Source organism: Humulus lupulus, chromosome 2 (assembly GCF_963169125.1).
Source record: "Humulus lupulus chromosome 2, drHumLupu1.1, whole genome shotgun sequence".
Lineage (NCBI taxonomy): Eukaryota > Viridiplantae > Streptophyta > Magnoliopsida > Rosales > Cannabaceae > Humulus > Humulus lupulus.
In genome coordinates this window covers 119,835,067-119,860,183 of record NC_084794.1, presented here as the reverse complement: position 1 = coordinate 119,860,183, position 25,117 = coordinate 119,835,067, and the positions used below count along the sequence as shown (strand labels likewise).

The 25,117-nt window shown below is 44.1% G+C and overlaps 1 protein-coding gene across 1 annotated transcript; it reads left to right on the top strand.

The window, feature by feature from the left end:
* Positions 1 to 18,036: 18,036 nt before the first annotated feature.
* LOC133818420 (uncharacterized) lies at positions 18,037 to 19,258 on the top strand. The gene has a single exon (XM_062251278.1). It carries the CDS (start codon positions 18,222 to 18,224, stop codon positions 18,633 to 18,635), a length of 414 nt encoding a protein of 137 aa, XP_062107262.1. The 5' UTR covers positions 18,037 to 18,221; the 3' UTR covers positions 18,636 to 19,258.
* The last annotated feature ends 5,859 nt before the right edge of the window (positions 19,259 to 25,117 follow it).

Below are 25,117 nucleotides of genomic sequence, written 5' to 3'. Positions count from 1 at the left end.
TTTGAAGAATGCTGGGGCGATGTACCAGCGTCTAGTAAACAAGATGTTCAAGGACCAGCTGGGGAGGAACATGGAGGTGTACGTAGATGACATGTTGGTAAAGTCCAAGACCTCTGGGGACCACAGTGACGACCTTGAGGAAGCTTTCGCCGTGATCCGAAAGTATGGAATGAAATTGAATCCGAAGAAATGTACTTTCGGGGTCTCGTCTGGGAAGTTCCTCGGTTTCATTGTCAGCTCCCGCGGAGTGGAGGCCAACCCTGAGAAAATTAAGGCGTTCATAGATATGCCTTCTCCCCGGAAGCATAAGGATGTCCAAAGCATTACCGGAAGGATAGCTGCGCTCAGCCGCTTTGTATCTAAGGCCACTGACAAATGTGTCCCATTCTTCAATGTGTTGCGAGGAAACAAGAGGTTCGAGTGGACCCCCGAATGCGAAGTAGCCTTCCAAAACCTCAAGGAACATTTAACCCGAGCTCCCATTCTGTCCAAACTTGTCGAAGGAGAGGCGTTGTTCTTATACTTAGCTGTGACAGAGCACGCAGTGAGTGCCGCTCTTGTCCGGGAAGACGGCCGTATCCAGCTCCCTGTGTATTACGTAAGCAAGAGGTTGCTGGACGCCGAGTCCAGATATTCAATGATTGAAAAACTCTCCCTCTGCTTGCTAATCACTTCGCGGAAGCTAAGGCCCTATTTCCAGGCGCACACCATCAGAGTACTCACCAACCACCCTCTCCGACAAGTCTAGCAGAAGCCCGAGTCTTCTGGCAGATTGCTTAAATGGGCCATGGAACTGAGCCAATTTGACATCCACTACCAGCCACGTGTTTCCATAAAAGGACAAGCTCTCGCGGATTTTATTGTGGAATGCTCAGGAATGAATGACCTCCCGGAAGATCCTGTCCCGGAACTTCCCACATGGAAGGTCTATGTAGACGGAGCCTCAAATGAATAAGGAGCTGGAGCAGGGGTCATCCTAATATCTCCCCAAGGACATCAGCTCCAGAGCGCCATCCATTTCGCATTCCCAGCATCCAACAACGAGGCAGAGCACGAAGCCATGCTGGCCGGATTGCAACTGGCCAGAGAAGTCGGAGCCCAAAAAATCAAGGTATACAGCGACTCCCTACTTGTGGTAAACCAAATATCCGGGGAATACCAGACGAAAGGCGAAAAAATGGCTGCCTACGTGTCTCTCTCCCGCGGCCTCCTGCAGCATTTCAAAGGCTACCAAATCCGCCAGGTCCCCCGGGACCAGAACTCACTCGCGGACACGCTGGCCAGGCTTGCAACAGACCCGGAGATTGAACAATATGGCCTAGTGCCCATCGGGCACTTAGAAGCACCTAGTACCGAGACACAGAGGGTAAATGCCATCATCGACCATTCCCATTCCTGGATGGGACCCATCCTCAGATTTCTCACCACCGGAGAGCTCCCCACTGATAAAGCTGACGCAAGAAAGCTCCAGTATCAAGCTCCCCGATACGTGGTTATGGATGGAAAGCTTTACCGCAGGGGGTTGTCCATACCCTTCCTTAGGTGTGTTGCCGGAACTGAAATCAGCGCCATCATCCATGAGGTTCACGGAGGCTTCTGTGGCGACCATACCTCCGGGCTGAGCCTCTCCAAAAAGATCCTTCGACAAGGATACTTCTGGCCCACCATGAAGAAGGATTGTGTGGATTATGTCAGAAAATGTGAGCAGTCTCAGAGGTACGCCAAGGTTCCGCGAGCGCCTTCTACAGAAATTACCTTAATGACCAGCCCCTGGCCGTTCGCCGTCTGGGGCATTGACCTAGTAGGTTCCCTTCCAACTGGAAGGGGCGGAGTGAAGTATGCCATAGTCGCAGTAGACTACTTCACCAAATGGGTTGAAGCTGAACCTATGAACACGGTCACGTCTAAGAAGGCACTGGACTTTGTCATCAGGAATATAGTGTGTCATTTTGGGCTTCCACGAAAAATTGTGTCCGACAACGGGAAGCAATTTGATAGTGAACATTTCACGAACTTCTGTGCTTCGCATGGAATTATCAAAAGCTTTTCCGCAGTCGCCAGACCCCAAGCTAATGGGCAAGTGGAGGCAGTAAACAAAATCTTAAAGACCACGTTGAAGAAAAAACTCCAAGCCTGCAAGGCTCACTGGCCAGAAGAGCTTCCGCGAGTACTTTGGGCCTATCGCACAACAGAGAGAACTTCGACGGGGCACACACCTTATTCCATGACCTTCGGTTGCGAGGCCGTCATCCCAGTAGAAACTATGATCCCCTCTCACAGGCAGGACACCTACGACCCTACCCGGAACCACGCCCTTCTCCAGGAGTCCCTGGACATGATCGAAGAGCTCCGGGAGCAGTCGCAGGTCCAACTAAAAATGTACCAAGGCAAGATAGCCCGACACTTCAACACAAGAGTCAAGAGCCGTACATTCGAAGTTGGGGATCTTGTCCTACGGAGAGTATTTCCTACTACGCAGGATCCGGGAGTGGGAGTCCTCGGACCCAACTGGGAAGGCCCCTATGAAGTACAAGAAAAAGTGGGCCATGGGACGTATCACTTAAAGAGACTCGACGGATCTAAAGTCCCGCGTGCCTGGAACGCGGAGCACCTCCGCCGTTACTATCAGTAGGCCCCGGACTATCTAGTCGAAAGTCCTTGGTGGACGTAGCAAAAGTGTAAAATGTGGAGATAATCCTCCCTGCTGTAAAATGCATGCCTCAGGCTAGTTTAATGAAACACGGAGAGGTTCACTCCGCTTTTACTGCATTTTTTATCCCTGTGTTCAAGGCTGTGTTTCAACAAGTGACCACGCGGTCCGGAGACGTCCGGACCCCACGCTCACTTGGGGGGGTATACATGGCTAAGGCATAGCCATACGCCCCTTGAACAAAATATACACAGAACACCACTCATGTGCTAGAATTTTTTAAATTGTTAAGCTTAGGTTAATTTGTTATTGCCATAAACATACTTGCATTACGTGTCATGTGCGCATTATGTGTTTTTTCCATAAACATACTTGCATTACGTGTCATGTGTGCATTATGTGTTTTTGTGAAAATTGCCATTGAAATGCCTGCCATTATGCATCATGAAAATTATCTACTGTAGCCCAGCGATGAACAGGACTGGGGGTTGGGGCACATTCAGAGAGCTACGCCGAAACACCCCCAACTCCCTGACAAGTCCTTTGCAGAATACTCCGCGACCGCTGAGCTTTGCTTCGCAAGCTCCAGCTCCGGGTCCCGCAAGGCGAAAGATGGCAAGATCCGCGACCGTTGTAAGCCTTGCTTCGCAGGTTTCAGCTCCGGATCTCACAAAATAATGCATGGCGAGCTCCTCGACCACTGCAAGTTTCAGCTCCAGGAGCAGATATGGTCGATCCCCCACTCACAGCAGGCCTTGCTTCGCAAAACCCCTGCTCCGGGATCTCACATGGTGGGCGTGGCAATTTCCCCGACCGCAACGAGCCTTGCCTCGCAGGGCTCCATGCCAGGTCCCTGAAGTCAGCCACCATGAGGTTCGCAACGATAGTTAGTTTTGCTTCGCAAAGATCTAACCTTAAGTCTAGCGACGCTCACCAAAAGAACTCCCGTTCCGAGCCATGGAACGGCTCACCTTAGCAATCCCAGCGAACAGTATAACTACAAGTCCCGGGATTGGCTATTTGCCTTAGGAAAGCTAAAATACGGTGAAAGGAGTCTGGCCTTTGGAACCAGGAAACCTTCGTAACCTAGAAACTACGTGGGAAAAGACATCAGCCGTTAGAGCTTCAAGTTGGAAGTGCGTAGGTTCTCGGCCAGAACCTCATGCGCCCCTACAGCAGTTTCTACCGTGTAAAAGTCTACCCTAAACGCAAAGTTGAACAAAGAACTCGGCAGAAAAGAAAGGAGAATGCTATAATTACGGCAAAAATGTCTACAATGAGAAAAGAGTACAGGGAGCTTCGCCCCAAAGAAAAAAACAAATGAAAAAGAATTAAAGATAAGGCCCCTTCAAGCATTGGGGGTGGCAGCGGTATCCACGGCCAAGGCCTCGAGGTCAACGGTTTCAACTGGGGCTGGCGGAGTCGGCTCATTGGAAGGCGGAACTTCATCACGGGCAGGTTCAGAGGTCCCCGCCTCTCCGGGATCTCCTGCCTTAGGGGCTCCAGCAGGTTCGTCAATGTTGTAAGTTTGGACGTACACCTCTGGGCCTTGATCCCACACCTGTAGCTTCTCCCTCATGGCGTCGGCATCCTCTCCTAGATAGCCTAGTACCTCCGGGTTCATTTTCCAGAGTTGATGCATGAGGACCACGTGCGAGATATTAATCGTCCTGTTCAGTACCACCTTGGCATCCTCCTTCTCCTTCAAGCGCTCCGCCTCGGAGGTTGCCAGCTTTGCCTCCGCGACAGCTAACTGAGCTTTCAGTTTTTCCGTCTCGGCCTTGGATGCATCCCGCTCTCCCTTAAGAGAATCAATCTCCTTGCGCTGCACCTTATTTTGGTTCAGCACGGATTGCTTCTCGGTCACATGCCCCCTGGCGGTGAATTGCAAGGCTCCGATCTCTTTATCCTTCTCGGCGAGCCCCAACTCCAGCATGGACACGAGATCCCTGCTCCTCTGATGAAATTGCTCCTCCTCGTGCAGCTTATTCTGAAGAGTGGCATATTCCTCTTGCCGCTTCAGGAGGAGATCATTTTTCGATTGCAAGCGGGCTTCCAAGGTATCCTTCTCCACCCTGGCTAGAGATAGCTCTTCCCGGAGCTTGGAGTTTTCGGCCTTCAAGTCATCCGACCGCTGTTTGAACTCATTCTCTGCGCTGGCCCGGTACTCTCGATATTTGGCAAGATATTTCTTGTCACCTTCTTCCTCAGCCGTGCGCCGGGCCTGGTCAATCTTCTCCGAAGCCTCCCCCCTTGTGCTCTCGACCTGTTGGGTCAGTTTCTGCTTCTCCGCCTCCAAGGCCTGGCGAGCCACCTAGCTCTCCTCCAGCTGAACCAGAACTGCACCCACCTCCTGGAATGAACGTTCCGCGATCAGAGAGGCCTACAAGGAAAGACAACAGAATGAGTTAAGCAGAACCAAATGTGCTACGACAGATGATCCCAAAACACAACTGACGGCTTACCCCGGACAATTGCTGCTTCACAGCATGTGTCAGCAACAGCGGATCCTTACTGCTACTGATGGCCCATTTCTCAGAATTGAGCTCGCACAAGCTCAGGGCCATGTCCTCCATCATCTCCGCTCCGAACGGCGCCAGTGCACGTCCGAGCCTAGGCACCAGCCTCTTCTCCAAGGCTGGGCCATCCAAAACCGCTCCAGCTGGGTGAAGGGATCTCACCCCCTCGGCCAGTTCAGCTCTCTTCACGGCAGACAAGTTGTCTGCCCTTCCCTGAGTAACAGCCTTCTCAGCCTCCAACCGCCTCTTCAAAAAATTATCGGCCCGTCTTACACCCTCCAGGAGGGCAGCGGGAAAACGGGTTGGCTTCTGAGGGAAGTGGAACTTCAGGCCAGGCAGAGGAAGGTTTGTTTGCTGAGAAGAGGGAGACCCCGAAAGGGTGGACTCCCTTTGGGCTGGAGGAGGAGGCAGACGGGGTATTAAGGACAGAACGGAAGACACTACTACCCCGGTCTGTTGTTGTTGCTGGTGTGGCTATTGTTTTTGCTGCTGCGGTGGCGGAGGTGACTGCCTTTGTTGTTGCTGTTGCTTTTGCTGCTGCTGCGGCGGAAGTAATTGCCTTTGTTGTTGCTGCTGGTTTGGCTGTTGTTGTTGCTGCCGCTGTGGCGTTGGTGATTGTCTCTATTGTTCTTGTTGCTGCTGTTGTTGTTGTTGTGGTTGCTGTTGTTGTTGTTGTTTTTGCCTTCGACCGGGAGAAGAGTGTCTAAGGCGTTTCTTCTTGGCGCCCTCAGCATCTCCTCCGGGACGCTTGCTCACCCCAGTCGTCTTCACGGGGAACACAAGCCCTTCCCCGTCGCTGCTACTACTCGAGGTCGCCATGGTCTCGGAAGGCCCCTTGGCAGGAGATCTCTCCACCGCCGGAGACACTTGCGCCTCGCCACCTATCTTCTTGGATGGGGCAGCTTTACCTCCCCTACCGGCTCCGGCTTTTCGTCCTTTCCCCTTGGACGGATCTTGGCTGGTGGCGGCTTTCTTGATGAGTAAGGTAACTCTCCCCAACATCTTGGCTTCGGGATATTCTGCAAGAAACGTACGAAGCAAGGTTAACGAACCAGCAAGCAATGTGAAAGAAGATAAGCAGAAGACAAGACAATCAACAACACAAAAGCACAAGCAAGTCCGCCAGCAGGGAACAAGGAACAAAAACAAAAAAGAGAGACGTTTGAGAGGGACAACCATGCACGAGAAATGTGGATGGCCTTCCCCGAGCGAAACAAGACACCGCTTCCTTCTCCAGGAAGCTCCCATACTCCTTAAAGTCTGGGAACGACATGCTGAGGGAAGAAGGGTCAACCATGGTGACACCTTCTTGCAGACTACCGTCATCCAAATATCCAAGGAGCTCATCTACCCTATTGCAATATATGTCAAAGGGTATCCTGCGCAGATCTAGCCTAAGGAAGCGGGGATCGAACCCCATCTGAGAGGTCCGGGAAACCTCAGATAGGCTGGGGGTGTGGATCAATCGAAAACTAGTCTTACCTCTCCCGGAGGTACCAGCCCCCGGAGTCCCTTCGTTGGGGTAAGCTGCGGCGTGGCGAGCCTCAATCTCCTCTTCCTCCGGCTGGGGGTCGGGGAACCTCTCTGCCCAACTAGGGGACAAAGTATTCTCGTCCCGGGCCGCTTGGCCGATCACCTTGGACAGCTCCAGGGTAATCTGCTCCCGGATGTCAGCCGACACCTGGCTTTGCCCCCTGCCACTCACTGGCTCAATGTTTTGAAAAGAGGCGAGTAGCCCATACTCCCTCAAAGATTCAGAGGTTACAAGTCCCTCCACTTTCAGCTCTTCCTCCGAGAGCCCTTCGTAGAACTTTGACCTCCTTATCATCTCCGCACAGCGAGGTGTCCGCGGAACGACTTCTGCAAAATCCAAATACGAGCATTAGAGATCCTTCCGAGAGGCAAATAAAACGTAAAGAAACGAAGTTAAAAAGGAGAGGAAGGAGCACTTACCAGGAACTTTGAAGTCCAAAGAAAGGGCTGGCACCCTCTTCAATGGGAAGCCGGTCGTCAGGAACCAGTATTCCCGGAGGTCTGGAACCCTTGCGGTATGGCAGGTAGGACACATCACGTCCGGGTACCTCTCCAGCCTGTAAAACCCCACCTTATCTGGATGACCTCTCATGGGTTGAGACTTCAGCCCGTAGAAGTATAACACCTCCTCCGGGGTAGGGGCCTCCAGGTCCCGGGACTTGCAAAAGATGTACCACCCCGCTAGGAGCTTGTAGCTGGGGGGAATCAACTGGAAGGGGGCAATCCCCGCCTTCACATAGAAATTGGCAAAATAACTCCTTAGGGGAAAATGCGCCCCACACACTATGTGTGCCCAGCTCCAGGCACCAAAGCCCTCATGACTCTGACTAGCAGACTCACCCAGCACCGACAGACGGTGCCACATCAGGCCTGGGATGTTCTTCAGGCCTGCTTCTGAGGAGTACAACTCCAGCATGCCATAGTTCCTGAGCAGGTTCGGCTTCTGGTCCATCTCCCAAATTGAACTATTGATAGTTGGGAGGCTAGCCGCGACCACTTTAGCCTTTCCTTTCCCCAGTGCGCCAGCGACAAGGGAACCTCGCTCCTGGGCAGATTCAGCCTCTACCGCGGCACGGATTTGCTCCTTTGAGGTGTTCGTCACTGAACAAGAGAAACAAAGAAGAAAACACTCTAAGCAGTCAGCACCCTTGTCATACCCTAACGGTATCAAAGGCGTCGGGGAGACCCTCCCCGAAAACTGCTTGGAGAGGCTCCCACCGAGCTTGCCGAGGGGTTGACACCATGCCACCCGAAGAACAGCAAGGAGCCAGACTCAAACTCCGAGCCTAAGCCCGCCAAGAGAAGTGTTTTCCCAGAGGAAGACACCCTAAAGACGCTCACGCTTATGCCCTAAAACAGCAAACCAAAACAGCACAAGCAAGACGAGGAACGACTTTCCAAACGCAAATCGTCAAAGCATGCAAAGAGATTACTTATCGACTCACATCAATCACATGCCGATCAAAGCCCTATTCACACATGCACATAGGCGATACTGGTAGAAGACTCAACTCTAACAACTACCAACAACCTAAGGTTTGGGAGGAAAAAGCAAAGTAGAAATACTTACTGGTATTCGGGTAGTTGAAGATTGAAGGAGTAACCGGATCACTGCGCAGCACGATCGCGAGAAGTAAAAGCTGCAAAGACAAACGGCGATTCAAACCCTGAACTTCGGCAAGCAAACCCACTGCCAAATCAAAAGAAAAGTTTCTAGATTCCTTACCAAAAGAAGTGGCAAGTTCGAAGGAATGGAAGCTTGGAAGCCTGAAAGTTCGAAGGTTTGGGAATCTGAAAATCCGAAAGATAGAGAGTTTGAAAGCGTAAAGAGGAAGAAAGGTCCGTTCCCTGGTTTTTATAGCAGGAGTGAAGTCCTTTCGAGTCCCACAAATGGACGGTCCTGATCTTCTCATATCGCATGCATCAGATCCGACGGCTGGAGATGAAGCGCCGATCCTATTTATGACTCCTCGGATGGGAATAAAGTATTTATTCCCCATCATTATACCACCTCGGGCCCGGTGTACCATTAAAAACCGTCAACTCATTACTCAGATGCCTGACGCACGCATACTCAGCCAGTCACCTCACGCACACGTCTTGGTCACAGAGCCATTCCCGGCATGACGCGTGGCCCTTGCCACACTTGAGTACTTGAGTTCAAAACAGAAGAAATTTCCTTTCTTTTTCATACTAACACTCAGGCGGGAAAAAGGAACCCTTCCAGGAACACAGGAGGTGACCCCTCGCCTAGTCTAGAAACCAGAATACCCGAAGGACTGTACAAGCTCCCGGACCTCTCAAAGCTCCGTGACCTTGGGGGGTAAATGTTATCCAGATTTCCGGATAGCGTTTAGAGGGATATCCTCGGGGAAGCAGAATTATCAAAGTCTTTCACGGTAGGTGACCGGAGATTGCGGATGGACAGAAAGGCTTCGCCTCTCCCGTTTAGTGTCCGGCTTACTCTTTCAAGCAAACGCGACACGGAAGCTCGTCAACTCTCCCGGACTCCCGAAGGGATATCCTTCGGGGAAGCTCCTTCCAGGAGAGGCTCTTCAGGTTGCCTTCGCGGAAACAGTTCCGTGCCTCGCACGGAACAAGACCAAGCGGTCGAGTCATGGAGGAGGCATAGTTGGAATGATATCCGCCTGACACAGAATCCCGCCTGACACGCCCGACAGGTCAAGACCGCACACATCCCAGCACGCCTAAAAGTACTATTTCGCCTACTGTTCCGCTGACAACTTGGAAAAGACGGCTGCCTTTGTGCATTCCCCATGCTTTCACGTAAATATACCCACATAGAGCCTGGTAGCCAGGCGACTACGGTAATTGTATCCCCTATTTATGGCTGGTGTAATTAAGACTCATGGGAGTAGAGAAAAACCCTAGCTATAAAGACCCCCTCATTTTACGATAGTGGGGACGGCCAAGAAATCACATAGCAAGAACTCTAAAAAAATCTCTAGCTTCATCTTCTCCAAGAGAACCCGAGAGAAACACTGTGAGGTTGTGAGTTTCTTATACACCTGCTGTTTGACTGTTATTCTCTACAAGTATAATAACATCGACTCGTGGACTAGGGCTCGTTAACGCCTGAACCACGTAAAAACACTGTTTGTCTATTTACATTTTTGCACTTCTACAGTTCTTATCTTTTTATTATTCCGTTCTTATTCGTTTCCGAAAAACTCGGTAAACAGTTTTAATCTCTAAAAATCATTTTAAGAAAATAGCCTAATTTTAATTTAATTAGGAAAAACTGTTAATAATTGATTATCTTGACTAGTTAATTCTCCAAAGTCAATTAATCAAGTTTACTTACTAAAAATAGTTTACTTAATTATTTTATCAAAATATAAGGTTTTAAAACATCTTTTTTCACATTTTTAACTACATACTTTGTTATGACATAACTTGAAATTTACTTACCCAATTGTTACCAAAATTTCCCAATTCAATCTTTGGTATGTGATTTAGGTCTCTGTAAAATCTTAGTTAAAAAGGAGTATTTTTTATTGGTGAAATTTTTTTTCGAACATTGAGGTTAAAATGACCTTATTTTCAAGTCCTCATTTTCTTCAAACTTTGGCACTTCATAACTCTAAAACCATTCAGTATTTTGTTGCCAAATTTTACAGAGACATACTAGGGAATGCCAAGAATAGCACCACCAAATTTTAGCAAAAACTAGGTTCATTTTCCCTATACAGTGGCTGTCCAAACATGGTCCCAAAATTAAGAATACGAAAAACTAGTTTTTTACCTAAACTTTGAAATAGCATAACTCACTCATTTCTAAACGTTTTTTTTTAGTGTTTCAAAAGCTCAAATTCATGTACTCCATCTCGAGAACATCACAGTAAAATTTATTTCTATAAAACCAGTTATATAAAGGATGCATTACCCCTTGGAAGTCAAGGCTCAAATCCTTTATTTTATCTTTCGGTTTTAGGGTTTTCAACAAAACCCTGAGGGATTTTGGGTCCCTATTTTCACAATCAACATAAAAGCATCATAAAGATTATCAACCAACAACCATAGTCTTATTTCATCACCAATACGAAAGTTTAAGCATTAAATACACAAAAGAAAGGTTAAAAATAAAAACCATACAAAAACAACCATTAAAAGTAAACTTTTTACCTCTTGTTGTTCTTGCTTTAGTTGTTGATGTTTCTACTAGCTTTAGATCCTTCAAAACTTTTTCAAAACCTTAAACCAACTCCCCAAAAAATATATATAGTTGGTTATTGAAAGATCTATGGTTAAAAACTTTACAAAAGTCAAGTTTTTGAATCTTTTACCTTAGGGAAACTTTTCCAAGATCAAGGCTTAAGCTTCCAAGGTTTCTTAGGGTTTTTGGTAGTTGAAAATGATGAGAAAACTTGAGAGAATTTTTTTGAACAAGATGAGAGTGAGAGGAGAGAAGAGGGGGTCGATTTTTGGGAGGTTGGAAGAGCTTAGACAACTCTAAAAATATCTAAAACACTTAAGTGTTTTTACTTTATGTCACTTTGTGTCATTAACATTACTATTGACGGTGAGAACTCGTCAACTAAGTTGAGTTGGAAAAAATTATCAAGTAAAGATTGTCAATAAAAAAGCTGTAGAAATCTAAGTAATGACTCAAGAACAATAACAGAACAACAATGGAGAAATCAATCTTTCATTCACTCTCAAGCACTTGCTACAGTAAATTTTCCAACCCCCCTCTGGTGGAGTTAGAGTTCATTTTATAGTAGGCTCTAATGGCCCTGGGTACATGGTGGTCCAGGGGACCAAGTGGTACATAAGTACTCTATCAGGAGAGTGGTTTTAGAGGTTGTGGTCGTGCATCCAGTACAGGGGCATGCGTCAGGAGGATGTCTCCACTACTTGTCCGTACTCATGTCAGTGGAGTGGGGACAGACATAGTGGCGCAGGTGGAAGTGGTGTCGACTCTGAATCCTGGCCGTAGACGTATGGGCCACAACTATTATTCTAGCACTCCCACTACCCCACTGGTACGGGTGTCCGTACTCGACATACGGGGTCTTAGCGGCTGTACCCAGTACTAGATCGTACAAGTACGTTCCATTCGACTCGTACCGGAGCCTTTAAGAATTGGGGTCCATCTGATGGCGTGGCTCCTATGCGGCTCGCGAGCCCCCTTCGCGAGGCCTCCCTCGCATGGGCACCCGATGGTGTGGCTCCCAAGGGTACACGCCTCACACAGCATGGAGCGCACGGGGCGCGAGGCCGAATGCACGCTGGGACGCGAGGCCACGGGCGCTGGGACGCGAGGCCGAGGCTGCTTCAGACGAGGCTGCGCGCGCTCGGATGCGAGGCCACGTGAGGCCCAGGCTACTTCGGACGCGAGGCCACACGAGGCCGAGGCTGCTGGGGCAAGGCTGCGCGCGTTCGGACGCGAGGCCGAGGCTGCGCGCGCACGGACGCGAGGCCAAGGCTACTTTGGATGCGAGGTCACGCGAGGCCGAGGCTGCTGGGACGAGGCTGCGCGCGCTCGGACGCGAGGCCGAGGCTGCTGGGATGAGGCTGTGCGCGCTCGGACGCGAGGCCAAGCGAGGCCGAGGCTGTTGGGGTGTGAGCCTGGGCACGCGAAGCCGTCTCGTGGGGCATGGTTTTGAGCATGCGAGGCCTGCCAACAAGACTTCCCCCTGGGTACACGAGGCTCCCTTATGCGTCACACACCTAGGCACGGGAGGTCACCTCGCAGGGCACAGTCTTAGGCATGCGAGGCCGTTGTGAGAGGGTCGCGCCCCGAGCGCCTCGTGGCTCAAGCATGCATGTAGGCCTTTTGTAACGCCCCAACTCCTGGGACCGTTACGGTGTGCCTTGTAAATAGTGCTAAACTCGCTAATCGAGTCATTTGGCCAAAACGTGATCTAAGTATGATTAGCGGTTTAGGGTTTAAACACTTTGGTTATGTTGTAACGTTTCATTAGAACGTTTAATATATACATTGGGATCCCAAAAATACAACTCAGAGTTCATTACAGAAAATATTTACTACAAGCCGTTCTAAGCGGCAAAACAGGGTTCAACCCTAGTTCCACTTTAAACCTCGGCCGTGGCGGTCGAGCAGCTGCATATGTACACGTCATCACCTAAGCTCTCCAACTCAAGGATGGTCCAGCTTCCTCTTGCCTTTACCTGCACCGCATAGCACCCGTGAGCCGAAGCCCAGCAAGAAAACATAACACTTTTCATAAACATTATCAAATGATCATCATTATAATCACACTGAACATAAAGCTTTCAAACCAATGGGTGATCATCACATGATTCTAGCGGGAGAGTGGCTGCTAAGTAAGCCACTAGCCTCCAAGCTCTGTTTTCTAGCGGGAGAGTGGCTGTTAGGTAAGCCACTAGCCTCCAAGCTCTCTTGTCTAGCACGAGAGTGGCTGTTAGGTAAGCCACTAGCCTCCAGGCTCTGTTTTGTAGCGGGAGAGTGGCTGCTAGTTAAGCCACTAGCCTCCAGGCTCTTTTTGTTCATCGACCCTCAGGGTCGGTCAGGCATTAATGCTCCTTGAGTCATTCAATGCTAGAAGTCGATTAGATCTAATCTCTGTTGGCCTGCGTGATACACGCTAAGGCCGTTCTGACAAATAAGTCAGCGCTTCCTGACCTGTGTCCAGTAACACTGCCGAGCCTGACAAATAAGTCACAGTTGATACTAACACTTTTGTCGATTCTGACTAATTAGTCAGTACCATACACAAGTAAGCAATGCTATCAACATATATCATATGCTAGTTATCCAAGAATAGGGCATTCAGCATGCTTACTAAACAGTTTCTAGCATAATCATAATCATGCACAAATTCAGAGACTCAAGCTCTGGCCAATCTCATATCCATCATTCATGGCATGCCCTAATCACATGTTTCTCGTGCATCACATGCATCTCACTTAATCCTCAAGCATGCCTCAACAACAGTCATATGCAAATGGGCAAGATTGGCAAGCATTCATTATGCTATCAACATTTACATTTAAACATCCAACATGCATCAATAATAACCATGCATGTCATACTCAATAATCAACCAACATGCTTCAATGATAGCCATGCATGTCACATGTACACAGGGTGCAGTTTTCTTACCTCAGATTCGAGCTAGTACCAATATAAGAACGATCCTTGAGAACGATCAACCTTTAAGTCCTTAGCGGTCACCTAATCATAACCATATATGGAATACCATTAATAACATGATAATCAAAGGTTCCACACCAATATCTAGTCCCCAAGAGATCAATCCAAACTAATCCAAATAGTAGGGACACTCCCGGGGCCCATAGCTAAGTTCTCGGGGTCAAAACGAGCAAACGGGGTGAAAACAGGGCATGGGCTGCGGCCCTAGCACCTTGAGCCGCGGCCCCCAGGGTTATCTGAGGCAAGGGCCGTGGCGCCCTCCATCAAGGGCCGCAGCGCCCAGCAAGGGTAAATTCCTGACACCTGCTTCTTTGAACTAGGGCCGCGGCGCACAAGAACAGGGCCGCGGCCCCCAACCCTGGGCCATTCCCAAACGCGTTTTAAACACTCCAAATCTTCCAAAAACATACCCAAACATTCCCCAATCATCAAATCAAAGTTCCCAAGCTTCCCAATACTCCAAAACCCTCAAAACCCAAAGTTCAAACCAACCAAAAACTCAACAATTAACAAAGTCCAATTCTAAGCTTAAAAACTTAAAACTTCAAACTTAGATTACCTTCGATTGGGTTGTTTCTCATCAAATCCTTTGGTTAAGAAGCTTCTAATATTTCCTAGGATCGCTATGCCTCGACCCTCGCTTGATTCCGACTCTTAGAACTCAAGATTTCCTCAAAAAGGCTCAAACGGTAAAACGGTCTGTTCTGAGAGAGAACGAGAAGTTTCTAACGTACGTTCTTATCTGTCAAGCTACTTCAAGCTTAAGTAACCTCAAATAAAACCTAGTGCTCGGGGTCCCGAAATCACCCCCGGGGACATTATAGTCAAAACTTCCAGAATTTCACCCTGATCTCAAATATTCTCATTCTATCACCAAATAAACATTCCTATTACCCCAAAGTTGACCCCGTTATGATAAAACCGCTAACTCATAATCTATGATCGTCCCATGCCAAATAGCTTGAATATATCCCCATAATAATAAAATCTCATTCACAGATTTCAATATGCACCCAATAGTCCAAATTACCAAAATGCCCTTATCATTATAAGTACACCCATATGCATGCATTTATCATCATATAATAACATAATTCACATTTACATGCATATATTCATTTTATAACATATTAAATCAATTATGGCCCTCCCGGCCTTCTAATCAAGGTCCTAAACCTTATTAGGAAATTTGGGGCATTACACCTTTAAGGGACCTTAACACACGACTTGGTTCTTTTATGGGCGTGGAATATTGAGCGTCCACAATTACTTTGATGTGATTAAAGCTTAAATCACTTTTCTATAACATTTTTCACTCTTATAAAGTTTTTTGTTAAAAAAATTAACACGTAATTGTTGACCCTGATTTTGGGCAACTGACACGGAGTCAAAATACGCTTGACGTGTATGAATGCGTTGAAAAGAACGTAATAGCAAAAATAATAAGAACACGATATTTTATAGTGGTTCGGCCCCAGGATCTGGTAAGAACCTACGTCCACTTAGATTGTTATTGATGTGAGATCCAAAGGAGTGATCAAAGAACTAGGGTTCAATGAGTTTCACTAACTCTGAAGAACAATACAATATGATTGATATGATAACTCTAAACTCCAGCGATTTAGAAGTCAGAAAAAGAGAAAAAGATCTGGTGCTGCTTCCTTGAGCCCTCTCCTTCTATTTATTAGCTCAGGGAAGATTTACATTGATTTGTTACAGATATTATTTCCTAAATAATCGGATACTCAAGAAATCATGGGAGAGAATTTCGGATTCCATCATAACTGCCTAAGATTTCCTCCGCGTGTTACGTGCCCACGACCAGACTGGTCGTATGAAGAGACCGATCGCATAACACCGAACATCTTCCTGGTCGATAGTTGAACACAGGTTTTGCCAGGTGTCAGCCACGTGCAATTAATTCTTGCCATGTCATTCACTTCTTAATTTTGGGATAACAGTAATATTTAAATTAAATGTTTCTCACATTTAATTTAATTAATCACACAATACAATTTAATCTAAGGTCCATTTATGGAATAAAATTCCACAATTAGGCAAAAATTTAAGCATTTAACACAAAATTCCCTAAAATGTCCATTTCCTCTTAGTTTTTTTTTTTTTTTACCAAACTTTAATTTTTATGAATGTTTTCATGCCCAAAATATATTTGCCATAGTTTATCATTTTATTTTCTGAGATTTTTACCCGATTAGTGTTTTTTGTGTCTTTCCAATACTGAAAGTCTTATCTTGACTTTTAATTACACAATTCAAATTTTGGCCAGTAATAACTCATGGAAATAAATTCCAAACAAATATAATATTATTTAAAATAATATTCTAAACTCGGGAAAAACAATCTCGACCCAAGTTATTTAAAGGTACCCGAAACGTAGGGCATTACTGTTAAATTCTTCCATGATATACTATCTCAGATTATAGAGTATTAGAATGTTAGGGGAGAGTGAGATAACATCTCCTCAAAAAATAGAATCTACACAAAAAAATAGATTGAGAGAGACTTAAAAAAGATTGAGAATGAACTTGCAAATCCAAGTAGATCAATGGTGTCTTCAACTTTGATGAAGCTTCAAAAACCCTAGGTGTATATTTTTTATTATAATACGAAAGTAACTTATACGTTTCTTTTTTGCTTGATTAATAGAAGAAATACTATTATTTACATGTAAATTACATTAGTGACTAAAAATTGAATTAAAACTTTTCACTAAAAAAAGTTACTAAGTATTTTTTAGTTGGCTAAACAAGAAAATTTAATTTGAATTTTTAATATAATAAAATCTTCCTTGTAGATTTTAGTTTATTTCACAAAAAGATTTATTTTTATTGCATACTATTCTTCCCGAACTATGCTATAAAATGACACACAAGTAAATAAATATTCAATGTGGATTTTTCATTATATACATCTCAAATCAACCAAAAAAAACATTCTTCCATTGTATGTTTTTTAATTTAAATTTGACCTAGAATTTGGCTAGATGTTTTGTCTTCTTAAGTTTTTGTTTTAACTAAATTTAGATCTTAATGTAAACGTAGGCAAAGTCAGAAAACAACATTATGGTAAAGGTAACTATATTAATTCTTCATTCAAAATTAAATTCCTAAATTATGGAAAATTATGGTAAAGCTCACTTATGAAAATTTTTGAGTCCATCATAATTTTCTCACCTAAGCATTCATATTTTTTTTAATTATTAGTCAATCGGACATAATTTATTACAAAAAGATAACACTCATAAATCAAACACACCTATTAAACAAAATCATTTTATGTGAATAAAGATATAGTAGAAATCTTGGCAGAAAATTCTAATACATTGGAAAAGTTACATAAAAAATGCTATACTAAAAAATTGAAGCCAAATTCATTTAGCCAAAATAAATATATCATTTTTATTTCGTGATTTTAATTTTAAATTTGAGATTAATTTAGATTTGACAATATGTTTTTCTCTTTTTAAGTTTTTCTTTTACTAAATTTAAAATAAATATAAAGAGAGGCAAAAACATAAAATAAAACTTTGTTTATCAAAAAGAAACAATGAAACTTGGTTTATAAAAAAAAAAAAAGTTTTTCTTTTATCCAATGAAACTTTGTTTATAAAAAAAAAAAAAAACATAAAATAAAGTTAGGCTAGACATATGTTCATCATTAAAAGATACATTATAAATTCTTAAAAAAGTATCATAAAGACTAATTAAAAATATGTAATTGGAGTTGAAATGACTTAGATTCCTTTCTCATTTTCTTGATTTAATTTTTCATTACTAGGCGGTTCTTACTTTTAAGAGAATAGGATGGAAAAGAAATTCCCTTGTAGGCGACTAGAATATACCTTTAAGCAAAACGAGTAAAAGAAAGAATTGGATTCGGTATTTAGTTAGGTCGGTGGATGCCTCAAGATTTGGAATGTATCAGAAGTTTGACTTTTGATACCCACTTTATAATGTAACACAACTCCCATATCACGCTATTAGCCCATTGAATTCATGGAGATCGAAACCAAAAATTACCCACTGACTTACCGAAAGCCCGTTATGGTATTGTAAGTCAAACCAACAAATTTGGTCAACTCTTCTAGGACCGCAAGCTTTAGCAAACAAAAACAACCGGCTCTCTATTCGTGTAAAACATTATTTTATTATAATATGCAATGACTTGTGGTTGAGGGTACTAATTAGTGCCTCTAAACGCGCATATATACATATGTATATATAGTAGTGCCTCTAAACTCTGTTTTCATCCTAAAACCAAAACAAACACTAGTTTCCTTTCCTGCTTCACTTTTAGTTCTTAATTGGTACAATACATCAACCGCAATAACAGAAAAATGAGTGTAGAAGTATTGGATGCCACCACCATTGTCAACTTTGTGGAAGATGAAGAAGCATTCCACATGTTCATCTGTGATCGTTTTGCTGACCTTGATACCAACCATGATGGTATTCTTTCCTATGCTGAGATGTTAAAGGAGCTCAAGTCTTTAAGGGTGTTCGAAACTCATTACGGCATTGACGTCAAACCCGAGCCAGGTGAGCTTGCTCAGGTTTACAACTCGCTGTTTGAGCTGTTTGATCACGACTCAAGCGGCACAATCGAACTGGAAGAGTTTGAGGCAGAGACCAAGAGAATGATGCTGGCCATGGCTAACGGGATGGGATTCTTGCCTGTTCAGATGGTGTTGGAAGAAGACAGCTTCCTCAAGAAAGCTGTTGAACGTGAGACCAGTAAAGTGGTTGCTTAATCTTAACTTTAAGCATGTTTGCAATCAGCCTGATACATTAACTATAATTGAGTTTGTTCGAGAGTTTATATGTTACTAATTTTTTGTGTTCCTGTCTGTTGCTTCTCTTTTCTTTTCTTTTTCCGTTTTCTTTCTTTTTCGGGTGTAATTTGAATAAGCGATTACAGCTACGGCTACGGATGACTTTCATGGAAAAAGTTAATACAAAAGTACAGAGTTATTCTATCTACAAACAGAAATCTTTATGGCTAAGCCTTAAGCTACAAAAGCAAAGACATTTCTGGAGCTGGGATGAAGGAAAGGATGCTTTCTCCAAAAAGCTCAAACAATTTTACCAGGAGAGACCCAGAGTCTAAGTCATCCTTCCAGACCTGCGCAAGCATGGCTGATGTTTTGAGATGTCGCCCATAACAATCTCAATAGACACCTGTACTGAGGATGACAATGGACCTGCATTGGAACCTCCTGAATTAGCAATGGCAACTGTTTCACCCTGCAGGTGAGATGGTGAACAAATGCGGCCAGCACTAGCCATTTTCTTAAGCGGCGGCTGCTCCACATCGTCCATGACTGCCTTGAGATTATCTTGAACATCAAATAAAATCACCAGTTTTGAGAAACAATTTTACCAGTGTGATTGGTCATATTTGGAAATTATAATTGAACTAAAAAAAAATTAGAGGAAAAAACATAAAACAATTGAAATTCCATTTTTAGTAATTACCAAACTAATTAAACCAGATGAATTAATTAAGGTACATAATAATAATTAAATATTGAAACAGATTTCAGTTCTGTTGGGACAGAATAAGAACTTGTCACGACAGAAACTGAACACAATAAAAAAACAGTGCAAAAATAATAAAGAACCCAACGGATTTTTACAAGGTTCAAAACCCTTTAAGATAACCTACTCCTTGGGACCACGCCGAGAGAATAAAACCAATTAATAAATAATCATAAGATTGACTTAAACAAAACAAGACTCCCTCTTGAGATTTGTTGTAACTTTGTTGTACTTCTCTTCACTAATCTGATTCTGAGTGAAATGCTCATCCACTTGAACTCCCTTCAATGGCCAAGGAGTGCTTGCATTCTCCCGAAGCAAGGCTTGTAAAAATCTTCTCCCGAAGAATATAAGAATTGTCTTCAAATTACAACATGTATTCACTAATAAATGTGGTTTAGACCCACTACAAAACTAAATACTCATTTTACTACAAGATCACATCAATACAATGATCTTGAATACAAACTATGAACTCTCATAAATATTACAATTCACTCACAAACTATGTTCACTTTTTCTCAAGGCCCTAGAAGCCTATAGAGATCATTTCATGCTCAGAAAGGCTGAGAAAGAATCTCCTAATAAAAGAAAGAATATTTGAAGATATTCTTGATTATTGAAGATTTGCCATTTTTAGATGATTTTGATCTGACAGACATTGTAACTCCCTAGATAACCAAGACCGTTACACCATGTATTTTAAAATAGTGCATGACTTGGTAATCAAGTCGTTTGAACAATAATGTGTTCCTAAAGTCAACTATCGAGTTAGGGTTAAAAGATTTTGATCATAAACAATTAATTTTCATTAAAATAGATGTTTGGTACATGGGATCCCAAACAGGGTTTAGGTGACAATTTACAATCCTCAAAAGTTTAACACAAACAACAGCCACTTTAATGACAAAATACAAGTTTTAGGCCTCCGTCCCTATACCGTCCCTCAGCCGTGGCGGTCGAGCAGCTGACTATGTACACTCCGCCCCCAGAGCTCTCCAACTCATGGTTGGTCCAACTTCCCTTTGCCTTTACTTGCGCCACGTATCACCTATGAGCCAAGGAACAACAAGAAAATCATAAACAACAAACACATAAAGAGTAGTAGTATTCAATCAATCTTAAAAAAATCATTCAGAAACTCAACAGATTATAAGCATCAAGCAAGTAATAGTAAACATGTACTATCAAGGAGATATGTTAACCAGTAATACAAATGCTTAGGTCGGCACCCTTAGGCCGAGCCCTTCGTTTACTAAGCTGACCCCGACTCTCTTAGGCTGAGTCTATTGTTTATTTAGCTGACCTCAACTCACAGTGGGCAAGCCGCGTTCAATGTGCTAATCGTCAGCCCTGGCTCCCTTAGGTCGTACTTTACCATTTCACATAATAATAATATAGTTACATAACACATATATGCAGATACAGGGATCCTTAGTCCTAAACACAACCACGTGGGTGCAGTTTTCTTACCTCGAATTCCGAGCGAGGAATTAAGAACGGTCCAGAGCTCGATCTTTAGTCCTGAGCCTTAGCGATAAACCTAGTCACAGTATCAATGGGAAATCATCAATTCTAAACCTAAATAAATGTTTAGGAAACAAATATTAGTCTTCGGGACCTCAAATTCTACTAAATCAGGTAGTAGAATTCATCCCGAGCACCTAAGTTTGAATTCCCGAGACTCCCCAAACCTTAAACTCTATTTCCCTTTAATTCTTCATTGCGGGCCGCGACTTGCCCTCCTCTAAGTCGCGACGCACCTGAAGAACAGAGGCCCCCCAGCCTCAAAAACTCATGCGGGCTGCGGCGCCTGATCCCAGAAAAATCAACTTTTCTCAACGTTTTTCCCCATCTAACTCCTACTAATTCAACCCCAAACACATTCCCAGACCCAAAACAAGCCTAGCAAAGAGTCTAGGACCCTTAATCAAGTATCTTAAGCATAATATATCCTAGAAAACTCTACTGACACCACCAATCCAGCCATCAACAATTCACCACTGAAGGACCTAAACCAATTGATCAAAACACCTGAATTCTTAACAAAAATCAAACAAAATTCTTACCTCAAAGGCAGCTAAACCCTCAACTTCAAACCTTCAATCCTTGAGCTTAAATTCCCAATTTTCTGAGTTGAAGTCCAACAAAATTCTCAGCTTAGTCTCCGTCTATTTCTTCAAAGTCACTTGGGTTTTCTAGAGAGAGTGAGAGAGAACGTGTAGGAGGTGAGAGAGAGAATTCTAGTTTATTTCCTAAGTCTTCTGAGTATATTCTAACCCAACAAAAGACTATTTTGCCCCTTTAAGCTTAATAGTCCTCTAATTGTCTCTAGGGGTAAAATGGTCATTCTGCTCCCGGTTCTCGCTAATTCCTCAAGTGTTCATACTATTAACCAATTAATCTCGTCGTGCCCAATTAATTATCAAATACTTATTCATTATATAATAACTCCCAAAATATTCTCTAAATTCCCAAAAATACCCCAAGGCTCCCCCGTGTTGGGTATTTATACCCCGCTGTGACTATTTGGCTAATCCGCTCACTAGGACTGTCTTGAGCCATATACTAAAAATATATAATCACATTTATGCCCTTAACATGCCAAAATTACAGATATGCCCTTAAAAACTATAAAGGGCCCACATGCATATCTAATACTCATAAACATACATATAATATATTCATATAATCATATTAGTCATGCGTGCCACATAATCACGCATTTAACCAATTAAACATACATATATCCAACTATGCCCACGCTAATCAAGGAACTAAGCCCTATTAACAATTTTGGGTCGTTGCAACTATCCCCTCCTACTGAGAATTTCATCTTCGAAATTTACCTGATTAACTCGGGATACTGATCCCGCATAGCTGACTCAAGCTCCTAGGTCGCTTCCTCGACCTTGCTATTACTCCACAATACTTTGACTAGTGGAATCGTCTTGTTCTGTAGAACCTTGTCTTTCCTGTCTAGGACTTGAAACGATCGCTCTTCATATGACAAATCTGTCTGCAACTCCAAGTCCTCATTCTTCAACACATGAGTGGTATCTAAGACGTACTTCCGAAGCATAGAAATGTGGAATATGTCATGAACCCCTAATAACAATGGTGGCAGTGCCAATCTGTAGGCCACTTGCCCTATCCTCTCCAAGATCTCCAAAGGTCCTATGAATCTAGGGCTCAGCTTGCCCTTTTTCCCAAACCCATTCACCCCTCGTAGTGGTGACACTCGCAGAAAAATGTGGTCCCTTACCTAGAACTCCACGTCTCTACGCTTAGGATCACTGAATCTTTTTCGTCTCCTCTGCGAAGTGAGCATTCGAGCTCAGATCTTCTCAATAGCTTCACTAGTCTTCTGAACCAACTCTGGTCCCAAATACTTCCTCTCACCCATTTCATCCCAATGAATGGGCGATCTACATCTCCTTCCGTACAACATCTCATATGGAGCTACTCCAATTGTAGATTAATAACTATTGTTGTATGAAAACTCAATCAACGGAAGGTACTTACTCCAAGACCCCTCAAAGTCCAATACACATGCCCTAAGCATGTCTTCCAATACCCGAATCGTCCTCTTAGACTGTCCATCTGTCTGAGGATGAAAGGTCGTACTGAACTTCAACTGAGTCCCCATAGCCTTCTATAAACCACCCCAAAACATGGAGGTGAAGATGGGATCTTGCTCTGATACTATAGATTTAGGAACCCCATGGAGACGTAAAATCTCCCTCACATACAACTTCGCCTACTGATCCACAATATAGGTCGTCCTCACTGGTAGAAAGTGAGCTGACTTGGTGTATTTGTCTACTATCACCCACACCGAGTCATGTAGCCCCACTGTCCTGGGTAAACCTCCCACAAAATCCATAGTAACATCCTCCCACTTCCATTCGGGAATACCCAAAGGTTGTAGCATCCCCGCTGGTCATTGATGCTCAGCCTTCACCTGCTGGCAGGTTAAACACTTGGCCACGTACTCCACTACATCTTTCTTTATTTCAGGCCACCAATATAACGCATGTAGATCCCGATACATCTTCGTGGTGCCTGGATGGAGTGAGTATGGAAGGTATGGGATTCATCGAGTATCTCTCGTCTAATACCCACATTTTTTGGGACATAAATACGATCTTTATAAAGTAGCAAACCAGTCTCTGACATGGAATAGTCCTTAGCCACTCCGGCTAGGACATTCCCTCTAACTTCCCGCAACTGTATATCATCCATCTGACCCTCTCTTATCCTCTCTAGGAGGGTCGACTGGAAGGTAATATTGGCCAACCGGCCAACAACCAGCTCTATCCTCACTCTAGCCATCTCCTCTGCCAACTTCTTTGATATCTATGTAGAACCAAATAATTGTCTCGAGCCCCTCCGGCTCAACGCATTTGCTACCACATTGACCTTCCCTGGGTGGTAAAGGATATCACAATCATAATCCTTTACCAACTCCAGCCAACGTCTATGCCTCATATTCAGGTTTTTCTGTGTGAAGAAATACTTCAAACTCTTATGATCGGTGTTTATCTCGCACTTTTCTCCATACAAGTAATGTCGCCAAACTTTCATTGCGAATACCACCGCTGCCAATTCCAGATCATGGGTAGGGTACCACTACTCATACTCCTTCAACTACCATGATGCATAAGCAATAACCTTCTCATTCTGCATCAACACACATCCTAATCCCAATCTCGATGCATCACAATATACCATAAAATTCCCTCCATTCGAAGGAAGACTCAACATAGGAGCACTAATCAGCCGTTACTTCAGTTTCTGGAAGTTATTCTCACACTTGTCTGAACAAACAAACTTTAGATTCTTCCGTGTCAATTCTATCATTGGTGCAGCAATCTTTGAGAACCCTTCCACGAATCTTCTGTAATATCTAGCTAATCCAAGGAAGCTCTTAACCTCTGAGGCATTCCCTGGCCTCGGCCAATTTCTCACTACCTCCACCTTAGCTGGATCCACCTTAATCCCATCTTCACCAACAATATGTCCAAGGAATCTAACTTCTGGTAGTCAGAACTCGCACTTCTTAAACTTGGCATACAACTGATGCTCTCTCAGTCTCTGCAATACCTGCTGGAGAAGCTGCTCATGCTCTGTCTCTGAACTGGAGTAAACCAAGATGTCGTCAATGAAGACATTATAAACTGATCCAAGAAGTCCTTGAACACCCTGTTCATCAGGTCCATGAATGCTACTGGGGCATTGGTCAGGCCAAACGACATGACCAGAAACTCATAATGCCCATACCTTGTTCGGAAGGCTGTCTTCGGAATATCCTCGTCCTTGATCCTCAACTGGGGATAACCAGATCAAAGATCAATCTTCGAGAATACAGTCTTTCCCTACAGCTAATGGAACAGGTCGTCGATCCTTGGTAAGGGATATCTGTTCTTAATGCTCAACTTGTTCAATTCCTTGTAGTCTATACACATTCTCAGAGTCCCATCTTTCTTCTTCACAAACAAAACCGGAGCACCCCATGGTGAGAAGCTAGGACTGATAAATCCCAAGTCTAGAAGTTCTTGCAGCTGTATCTTCAATTCTTTCAATTCCGTCGGAGCCATCCTATATGGTGCTCTCGACACTAGCTCTGTACCCAGCGCTAACTCGATGACAAACTGAATCTCCTTGTGTGGTGGCAGTCCTGGTAAATCCTCAG

Coding starts and splice junctions, on each gene's coding strand:
- LOC133818420 (XM_062251278.1), top strand. CDS start 18,222: ATGAGTGTAGAAGTATTGGATGCCACCACCATTGTCAACTTTGTGGAA.